At 51.5% G+C, this 10741-nt stretch overlaps 1 protein-coding gene across 1 annotated transcript; it reads left to right on the top strand.

The window, feature by feature from the left end:
* Positions 1 to 432: 432 nt before the first annotated feature.
* Positions 433 to 3040, top strand: RPL8 (ribosomal protein L8). The gene is made up of 6 exons (XM_081111568.1): positions 433 to 490; positions 724 to 870; positions 950 to 1091; positions 1528 to 1746; positions 2514 to 2629; positions 2849 to 3040. The coding sequence occupies exons 2-6, from the start codon at positions 733 to 735 to the stop codon at positions 3005 to 3007; spliced, it is 774 nt and encodes a 257-aa protein (XP_080967694.1). The 5' UTR covers positions 433 to 490; positions 724 to 732; the 3' UTR covers positions 3008 to 3040.
* The last annotated feature ends 7701 nt before the right edge of the window (positions 3041 to 10741 follow it).

Genomic DNA, 10741 nt, shown 5'->3' with positions numbered 1-10741 from the left:
CTCTCTCTTCTAGACCCCGGTCTTCTCACTGTAAACCACGCTCCCCGAATCTACCCACCCGTTTCCTTAAAGGGGACCTCGCCAGGCCAAGTCGGGAGCTCCCGAACCCGCGTCCGGTGTGAGTCAGTCTGTGCGGGGCAGCGTGACCCTAAATAAACCACCCAACCCCTTATGGCCCCCCCTCCCCCGATTGCTCAGTGGGCGACGCCCGCCCTCTGAGAGTCCTCCTTGAGGGTGGGACGCCCCTCTATCCTTCTCCCGGGCCCCGCCCACTGGACGACCTGGTGGCCGGATAGCTGCCTGCAGGACCGGTCACTCCAGTGCGCCTGTGCAGAGGCCCGGGCGGCAGAGTAGGACTACATGTCCCAGTGTGCACTTTGCTGGCGGCCGCGGCGCCTGCCCGGAAGTTAAAGTGGCTTTCGGCCCCGCCCCGGAAGATAAGGCCGCTCTCGGACGCCGTGGAGCCTCTTTCCGCCGCGCTAGGCAGAAGGTAAGTTGTGTTTTTGCCCCGGCGGCTCTGCTGATATCCGCCGCCATCCGCCGTTCTCCCGCTCCCTGAGGCCCGCGAAGGACCTAGGCTGGCTTCTGAGATGACCCCCGGGTGCACGGCCAGGGGTGGTGGCACGAAGGGGGCCAGGAACTGGAGAAAAGGATCCCTAAAGCCGGGTGGCGGGAGTGCCTGCCCCCCCACCCCCCCGGGCGCTGACCATGAGGTTCCCCCAGACTGCCGTCATGGGCCGCGTGATTCGTGGGCAGAGGAAAGGCGCCGGCTCCGTGTTCCGCGCGCATGTGAAGCACCGCAAGGGCGCCGCGCGTCTTCGCGCCGTGGACTTCGCGGAGCGACACGGCTACATCAAGGGCATCGTGAAGGTGCAGGGCGCAGGCCGGGGCGGGTGCGGGCATGGGGTGTTCCGCCCGGACCCCACGCTCACGCCGCCTCGGCCCGCAGGATATCATCCATGACCCAGGCCGCGGCGCGCCTCTGGCCAAGGTAGTCTTCCGGGATCCGTACCGTTTTAAGAAGCGGACGGAGCTGTTCATTGCTGCCGAAGGCATCCACACCGGCCAGTTCGTGTACTGCGGCAAGAAGGGTAAGCGTCATGCTTCGGTGGGAGGACGGGGTCCCATGAGGGAGGTGCACCTCCGAGGTCGGTAGGGGAGGCATCCAGGAAGAAGCCTCACAGGGTGACCCCTGCTGGGCCGAACATAACCTGTGCACTGGCTATTTTGGGGTGTTGTGAGGAGGGAGTGGATTTGCGTTGCCTCTGGCCAGCAGTCGGACGCTATCCGGCCGGTCGGCGTGGCTCAGGTTGAGTATCGACCTATGAACCAGGAGGTCACCGTTTGGTTTCTGGTTGGGGCACTTGCTGGGTTGTAGCCTCATCCCTAGTCGGGGGGAGGCTGCTGATGAATGATTCTCATTGATGTGTTTCTTCTCCCTTCCTCTCTGAAATCAATAAAAATGTTTTTGTGTGTTTTTTAATACCATCTCTCCGTTCTGACTGTTCCTGCTGCTCTCCCTTGCAGCTCAGCTGAACATTGGCAATGTGCTCCCGGTGGGCACCATGCCGGAGGGCACCATCGTGTGTTGCCTGGAGGAGAAGCCTGGTGATCGGGGCAAGTTGGCCCGGGCCTCTGGGAATTATGCCACGGTCATCTCCCACAACCCCGAGACCAAAAAGACGCGAGTGAAGTTGCCCTCGGGCTCCAAGAAGGTCATTTCCTCTGCCAACAGAGCTGTGGTCGGTGAGTGGCAGGCAACAGTTGAATGCTTTGGGTCGCTTGTGAGCAGCTAGCAAGCGGGTAAACCTGGGCCCTGGAACCTAACTTCCCACTCCTATAACGTGCAGGCTCTGTACGCTGGCAGAGTTTCCCAGTCGTCATATTTGAAAAGTGGGCACAGGGTACCTACTTCATCCCATGGTGGTAGTTGGAGACCAGGTTTAAGCTACTGGTCTTGTCTGCATTCTCCCATAACCTGGATTTGCTTCGTTCCTGCCCTTACCTTCACCTGCTAACAATCCTTTTAGAGATGTCTGATTTCCTTGAAATTACCCAGTATGTGCATTAAAAAGGGTCTGTACCCAGGTTTGTTCACTTTGCTGTTTGACAACACTTTCAACTCCTGTGGCAAAGCTGGCCGAGATATGGCATGGTGGCTCAGCCATCACATTGGGTTCAAAGGTTGAGTGACCTGCCCATGTCAGACATGGTGCGGGGAGGGCTTTCCTGGAGAACCCTGGATTGAGAGAGGCATTCCAGGTGACATGGTGTGGGTAACTGTGGCTTGGCATCCCATGGAGCCCGAAGAAACTTGCTGTCAATTACAGGCTGCACGGGGGCTTACTGCTGGGTGGTATTTGCCAAGTGTTCCTGGCACTTCTGTGATTTTTGTGATGCTGTATGACAGTACAGAGAGAAGGTGGTTAGTGCAGGCGGTGGGGTGCTGAGAAGGACCCAGCAGGGGATACTCTGTCTGATGGCTTTTCTGAATTGCCTAATATCCGCAACAGGTGTGGTGGCTGGAGGTGGCCGCATTGACAAGCCCATCCTAAAGGCTGGGCGTGCCTACCACAAGTATAAAGCAAAGAGAAATTGCTGGCCACGAGTGCGGGGTGTGGCCATGAACGTAAGTAGCCCAGTAGTAGGCAGTGGGGAGTATTCAGGATACAGGGCCTGAGGCTGGGTGGGCAGGTCCTTTGGAATCTCCCCTCAGGTGGGGGATTTGGGTGATGATTCATAGGTATAGGCCTCTTGATCCAGCCCCCTCCCCAAGCCCTCCCTTAGATAGATTGGGCCCCCCACACACACACACACACACATTAACACTACCTCCCTTTGTCTGCAGCCTGTAGAGCATCCATTTGGAGGTGGCAACCACCAGCACATCGGCAAACCCTCCACCATCCGCAGAGATGCCCCTGCTGGCCGAAAAGTGGGTCTCATTGCCGCTCGCCGGACTGGGCGTCTACGGGGAACTAAGACAGTGCAGGAGAAAGAGAACTAGGGCAGGGGCTCAATAAAGTGTGTTGTCCTGCCACTAAGCTGTTCTGCCTGTAGTTTCAGAGGGACATGTTCTGCGGGGAGGACCACTGAGCAGAGGCAGCTCAAGTGGAGGTGGGGGTTCTTGATCCAATCACACCTTCCTTCCTGGAATCCCACCAGCATCCCACACATGGACCTGTGTGCTGAGCACTGGGAGAAAGTAGGTGTGGATGTCACCCCACAGCTAGAACTCTCCTGTGATGATGGAGTTTCTCAGAACAAATGAACTTCCTGATGGGCCACAGCTAATGACACCTTTTCCCACATTGTCTGATAGTTCTGTCAAAGGTGGCTGAAGCAGGGCAGAGGCTGCTAAGCAGGCATCAAAGTGAGACCCTAACCCATCAGCCATTAGAACTAGGACACTCCCAAGAATCTTGCTCACAGTGGTTCCCTTGTGAGCCAGTGAAAAGTGCAGCAGGGCACTCCATGATGACCACCTACCTGAGTTGTGGTTTCCTCAGCCGGTCTCTGGGCTGCAGGGACTGAATGGACGATAAGGCCTTCCTGTGACTGCCAGGTGGCTCTTTTTTTTAATATATTTTATTGATTTCTTACAGAGAGGGAGAGGGATAGAGAGTTAGAAACATCGATCAGCTGCCTCCTGCACACTCCCTACTGGGGATGTGCCTGCAACCAAGGTACATGCCCTTGACCGGAATTGAACCTGGGACCCTCGAGTCTGCAGGCCGCCGCTCTATCCATTGAGCCAAACCGGTTAGGGCCAGGTGGCTCCTTGCTCTCGGGGATCGGACCCATCTTTAGTGTTGACCTTGCCCCCAGTTGTCAGCCTTGCCTTGTCTTCCCTGGCCCAACCTGCCCTTGGCCTTGGGCAGTCACCCAGCAGGGCTAGCCTTCTCTTGTGCAGAGCAACACCTGAAGGGAGGAGCGTGAGTCTTGGTTACCTAGACAGTTACGTGACCTGCCACAGCATTACTGCTCCTTCTGAGAGTTACCAGGGCCTTGGCCGAGAGACTGGCTATCAGGAAGGGCTGCTGCAGAAGCTGTCCGGTGCTGGGGGAAGTCCTTTGTCTACTTAGAGTGGGCACGGCCCATTTAGAGGGGTTGGCCTTGACCCACATAAGCATCCTCTTGAACTTCTGGGTGATCTCATCGTCCCTGTGACCGGTATGGTTCTCTGCCTTCTGTAAAAGAAAGGTCTGGTCTTCGCTTGGTTGTAGCACCTTCAGCAGCTCACTAGAGTTTCACTGAAAGAATTGCTGTAAAATAGTCTCGGAAATTGGTCCAGAAAGCCCCACTCTTGCCTCGGTTCTGAACACAGGCTCCCAACTGCCAGCCGGTGGCAGCATCCTGACTTGTTGCACTACAGTTCCGGTTCCTGGAGGACTCCAGCCACCGAGAAGTGGGAGCCGTTTCCCAGAGCGGCCGGGGCGGGGCTTGCATCACTTCCGGCGGGCTTCAATGGGCGGGGCGGGCGGTGGGCGGTGCCTTCTCAGGCCTCTGATCCTCGGCTCTGGGGGGCGGGCCTCCCTGGCGCGAACCTCCCCTCGCTACCGTCTTGGGGTCGGCCGCCTCTCCCGCGTTTGGCTCCCAAACCCTGACCAGCCTCTCCCGGCCCGGCGTCCCCTCTGCGTCCAGGGCCCGCGTCGTCCTTGCCGACGGTTACCCGCCCCCAGCGAAGCCCGCCTTCCCCTTGCGAAGCTTCCCCCTCCGCCTGGGTCCTTCAGGTGCAAGGTCTCCGCCTTCCCTTTTTCCTTATGGCCTCCAGCTCCGGGCATTTAATGTCAGCACACCTCCTGTCCACGGCCACTCCCTCCGTGCGCCTCCCCCGACCCCGTGCGCTCCCATTGCCGGGTCTCCCTACTGCCCCCCATGGGCCCACTGCCGCCCGCAGGCAGCTCCAAGCCCGTCTGGGGCACGGCCTCCTTCCCCGGCCCGCCTTGCATCCGGCAGCCACAGTCCTGTTTCTCTTCTTTGTTTGCTTCATGGTTTTGAGCATGTGTGTGTGTGTGTGTGTGTGTGCGTGCATGTGTGTGCGCGTGTGTATGTGTGTGCGTGTGTGTGTATGTGCGTGTGTGTGCATATGTGTGTGCGTGCATGCGTGTGTGTGTATGTGTGTATATGTGCGTGTGTATGTGTGTATATGTGTGTGCGTGTGTGTGTGTGTGTGTGTGTGTGTGTGTGATTTTAGAGAGAGAGAGGGAGAGGGATGGAGAGAAACATCAGTGAGCTGCCTCCTGCATGCCCCCTACCGGGGATCAAACCTCATGGTTGACACCCAACAACTGAGCCACACCCACTGAGTGGCTGCTTGCCTTTTACTTTTGTGGTATCTCGTATAGAAGTTTTTCTGATGGAGTGAAATTGAACACTTCTCTAATGGCTATAAGCATTTTTTGCAAATACGTAGGTTTTCGGTCTGAAATACATTTTTGTGTGCCATGGAAGGTAGGGAGCTGACTTGGTTTTTCTGTGGAAACTGATTGTGGCAGCACCATTTGTTGCATACTACCCGGCTGCTCATGTGGCAAATGTGTCGTTAACGTGTACTCTGCAATGTTCTGTCACCTTCCCCCCAGGCTCACACCCACTCTGTTCCTACAGCCTCAGTAAGTCGTCACACCTCTGATTACCTTACTGGTTTTTTGGCTTTGCTGTGGTTAATCTTGGATTATTACTCTTGTGATGCTTAGGGTCTTTTTTGTCTGATGTCCTGTTGCAGTTTTGATTGCACAGAAGTAATAGATTCGTTGGAGGAGAATTGACATTTTTGTGGTATTGAGTCCTGTTTATGAACATTGTCTGTTTCTCCATAGGTCTTTTTAATGTCCTTCAATAACGTTTTAGAATTTTGTCCATAAAGTCCTTACATATATTTTGTTAGTCTTCTTCTTATGTGCCATCTAGTCATGTTTGTAGCTGTTGTGAGTGCAGGTTTCTGGTTTCTGATTTATGAGTATATCAGAGCGGTACTGACGTGCTCTATACTGACCTCCTATGTGGAGTCCTGTCCAATTTGTATTATTCCAGCAGTGGGTTGGTCATCTTGGATTTTCTCTATGGATGCTCTTATCATTCTCTTAATAATGGGATTTTTCCTATTCTCTTCCAGTCCTTATGGCTCATATTTATTTTTGGTCTTGGGCCACACTGGGAACCACTGCTGGGTGTGTAGTATGTACTTAGTTCCCATTTCTGTTCTTTTTTTAATACATTTTATTGGTTTTTTTTACAGAGAGGAGGGGAGAGGGATAGGGAGTTAGAAACATCGATGAGAGAAACATCCATCAGCTGCCTCCTGCACACCCCCTGCTGGGGATGTGCCCGCAACCAAGGTACATGCCCTTGACCGGAATCGAACCTGGGACCCTTGAGTCCACAGGCCGACGCTCTATCCACTGAGCCAAACTGGCCAGGGCCCATTTCTGTTCTTAAAAGCATTTCTTTTTCTTCCTCTGTGGCCCCCCAGATCCCCACATTGGCCTTGCCAGATGTTTGTGTGTTATTAGCAATTCCAAGGAACCAATGCTGAGATTATTTTCTTAGTGAGATTGTTTTCTTTTCTTTCATCATCTTTTCCTGAGTTGCTTTCTTATACTGTGCCTGATTTCTTGTTAAATGTTTAGATCATTTATTTGAGTTTTTCTTGTGTTCAACTTCGTGTGTCAAGGATGCACATTTTTCTTTAGGGAGGCTTTATTGACATTTCCACCTTATTTTCTTTTTTTATGTTTTTCTTGGAGGGGGTACTTTTTAAATCATGTATTTCTAGTATAACAACAGTGCGGTCAGAGAGTATTTTGCCAAATGATGCAGCCTTTGGAATTTGTTGACACTTTGTTGTCTGGCATGTGTGTTGTTGTTTTTTTAATAATAACGTACATCTTGAAAAAATGTGTATTCTTCGTGCTTTAGGTAAAATTGTCTGTTGATCCACATGTTTCTGAGGGAAGTGTGATAAAATCACTCATTTTCAGGGGGATTACCAGCTCCTCTTTGCTGCCTCAATTACCTTTTGATTTTTACAGTTTGAGAGTTTGTTGGTAGATACATGTTTACAATGACAGTTTTTTGGTGGGTTTTTCCTTTTTTTAATATGCAGTGTTCATTTTTGTTCCTATTAGTGAATTTTGCTTTCAGTTCCATTTTGATTGATGTAATTATTGCTAAATTACATGCAGCAATGCTTATTAAACTCAGTAACACAACACCAAAGAGGGGAGCCAGCCCGGAGGAGTGCAGACCCCAGCTCCTGGGCTAGCTCGGCAGAGGCACAGCCGATGTGTACCGGAAGTCAGGGTGGTGCCGCTCCAGGAAAGAGCTGCTTTAGCCCTGGCTGGTGTGGCTCAGCTGGTTGGAGCATTGCACTGAAAGGTCATAGGTTCAGTTCCCAATCGGGGCACATACCCAGGTTGTGGGTTCAGTCTCTGGTTGGATTGCATGCATGAGGCAACCAATCAGTGTTTCTCCCTCTCCCTTCCTCCTCTTTAAAATCAATAAAAAGCATGTGTTCCAGTGATGATTTTTTTAAAAAGAGCTGCTTTATTTTCATTAGTGTTTGTTTGCTGTGTGTTATATTCATCCTGTCTGCTGTTTCCCGTTAGGTTACGTAGATGCATTTCCTGTGTTTAATAGGAGGGTCTTGTGCTTCTCGTAGGTGAGTGTTTTTCTTTCTCACCATCACTCATCCATGGGCCTTGTTTCTATTAGTTTCGTATTTTTACCTTCTATACTTTGTCGTCACTGTGCCTTCTGTTGTTTGTTTGTTTTTTACTTCATTTTCCTCCTCAGCCCTTCGCGTGTTATCTTTATTCTTTCATGTAAAGGTGTTTACGTGGCGGGGTGGGGGGGCGGGAAGTTTTCTGGGAGGCCAGCTGTGCCCCACGGGGATGAACCGGGCACTGAAGCCGCCACCGAGGGACCAGGCTGAGCCTGCATGTGCTCCTCTCTCTTCCCTCAGCACCTGAGTGACTGACCCCTGCCTACCACCCCTGGGAAGACCAGGGTACCACATCATGGCGGCTTTGCACCTGTCCACCGCTCCTCCGGTGAGCATCCATCCTCCCTTGGAAGTATGAGGTGTCCACCCAGGGCTTCCCTTTCTGCTGTGCCTCAGCAAACGCTGTCAGACATCTTTGGTCTAGGTGCTGAGCAAAGGAGGGCTTGGCCCTCTATCCTCCTGGGGAGGCAACTAGTTTTCTTTCATTAAAATACGTTGTTATTGATTGATTGATTGATTGATTGATTTTTATTTTATTTTATTTTTTTTAGAGCGGGAGAAAGAAAAACAGCGCTTGTCTGCCTCCTGCACGCCCTCTCCTGGGGTTCAAGCCTGCAACCCAGGTATGTGCCCTGACTACGAATTGAACCTTTGACCCTTTGGTGCATGGGCCAGTGCTCTACCAATTAACCCACACTGGCCAGGGCAGGCAGCTGGCTATCTTAGTGTGGATTTGGGGTATTTTTAGGTGTCCTTAGACTTGCCTGGCCTTCATTTCTTTCTTTCAGATGCCCTCCCTGACTTTTGGGCTCCTCCTTTCTCTTGTTTTCCATGCTGCTATAAAGCCTCCATATCCTTTCTCTGTAATGAGGGCAGGCACCGTACTGTACCACTCTGGCAGGTTTTAGAGGCAGAAGGCAGGGAGAAAGGGCATGGGCGCTCATTAGATCTTAGTGAGATACTTGCACTGCCTGTGACTGCAGCCTGGGTGAGATTTTTAAGCCTCTCGGCTCCAGGCTCTTATCTCTAGAAGATGTTGTATCTTTGGAGATGATGGAATTGGTACTGGGCAGGTGGTCAGTAGTGTCTTCATACCTTCCTTTCAGAATGAGAACAGGTGACCCTGAGGTGTTCTGTTTGTTGTTTCAGCTTATGGGGCCAGGACTGAGTGCAAGGAGTCGACCTCAGGGGAGATGCTTGATGGGGCAAAAGTGGACTCGACTCAGGGGAACTGTTGTCCAGGGACCTGAGCCAGGTCAAGCCTGCAATCTTGTCGCGGAACCAGTAGAGAGCCATGACAAGCCCAAGGAGCAGAGAGGTCCTAGGCCAGTGAAACTAACCAACAGGGAGAGCAACCAGGAGTCTTGGGGAAGCCTCAGGTTGGAGTCAAGCCTTGTCCATGATCACAGACCTCACAAATGCGATATATGTGAGCAAAGTTTTGAACAGAGATCATATCTCAATAACCATAAGCATGTACACAGGTAAAAAAAAACACACACATAGTTCATGATTCTGAGGAAATCTTCAGTGCAAATTTAGTAGTTAAAGAAGATCAGAAAGCCGAAACCGGTTTGGCTCAGTGGATAGAGCGTCGGCCTGCGGACTGAAGGGTCCCGGGTTCGATTCCGGTCAAGGGCATGTACCTGGGTTGCGGGCACATCCCCAGTGGGAGATGTGCAGGAGGCAGCTGATCGATGTTTCTCTCTCATCGATGTTTCTAACTTTCTATCTCTCTCCCTTCCTCTCTGAAAAATCAATAAAATATATTTAAAAAAAAAAAAAAGATCAGAAAATTCTTATTGGGAAAAAAATGCATTATTGTGGTTACTGTCAAAAAGCCTTCAGGTTGCCAAAACTGGTTTGGCTCAGTGGATAGAGCGTCGGCCTGCGGACTGAAAGGTCCCAGGTTCGATTCCGGTCAAGGACATGTACCTGGGTTGTGGGCACATCCCCAGTAGGAGATGTGCAGGAGGCAGCTGATCGATGTTTCTCCCTCATGGATGTTTCTCTCTCCCTTTCTGTAAAAAAATCAACAAAATATATTTAAAAGAAAAAAAAGCCTTCAGGTACAGTGCTACCTTCATCAAGGACTAGTGGCTTCACAGTGAAGAGAAGCCCTACAGGTGTGACGAGTGTGGCAAAGTCTTCAGCCAGAGCACATACCTCATCCAACATCAGAGGATCCACACCCGGGAGAAGCCCTACCAGTGCAGCGAGTGTGGAAAGGCATTCCACAGCACCTCCAGACTCCTCTATCACCAGAGGTTGCACCATGGAGAGAAGCCCTACGAGTGCAGCGACTACAAGAAGGCTTTCAGCCAGGACACCTACCTCACCCAGCACTGGCGGGTTTCCGGCACAGCTCCAACGTGTTCCAGCATCAGAGGACCCACCTCCGGGAAGACTTCTCCATGTGACGCTGGAGGCCCATGATTTATACTGTGCACTTCCCGCCACCTGCCCACCTCGTATTCATTGGCCACACAGTGATGCCACGGGTGAAAGGCATTTCTGTTTAATCTTTAACATTCTTTGTTTTTTAACCTATTTTTATTGACTTCACAGGGGAAGGAAGAGGGAGAGAGAGATAGAAACATCGATGAGAGAGGATCATTGATTGGCTGCCTTCTGCATGCCCCCCCACTGGGGATCGAGCCCGAAACCCAGGCATGTGCCCTTGACTGGAATCGAACTTGGGACCTTTCAGTCCGCAGGCCCATGCTCTATCCACTGAGCCAAACCAGCTAGGGCTAATTTTTAAAATTCTTAAAACCAAAAGCAGTACATAATCATTTTAGAGAAACTAAGAAAGGCAAGCAAAAGGGTGAGGCTGCTGTAAACTCTCCCTTTTAGACAAAGAGAATGAATCACTGTGGATTTAGTGTGTTTCCTCTCAGACACACTGAAGAACACTCTGAGAGGTGTCTAAGTTTTTTATTTTATTAATTTTTAAATATATTTTTATTGATTTCAGAGAGGAAGGGAGAGAGAGACAGAAACATTAAAGATGAG

Source organism: Myotis nattereri (genome assembly GCF_964212035.1).
Source record: "Myotis nattereri genome assembly, chromosome: 17".
In the NCBI taxonomy this organism is placed as follows: domain Eukaryota; kingdom Metazoa; phylum Chordata; class Mammalia; order Chiroptera; family Vespertilionidae; genus Myotis; species Myotis nattereri.
Note: the sequence above shows the minus strand (reverse complement) of the source record. Positions and strands in the feature narration are given on the sequence as shown.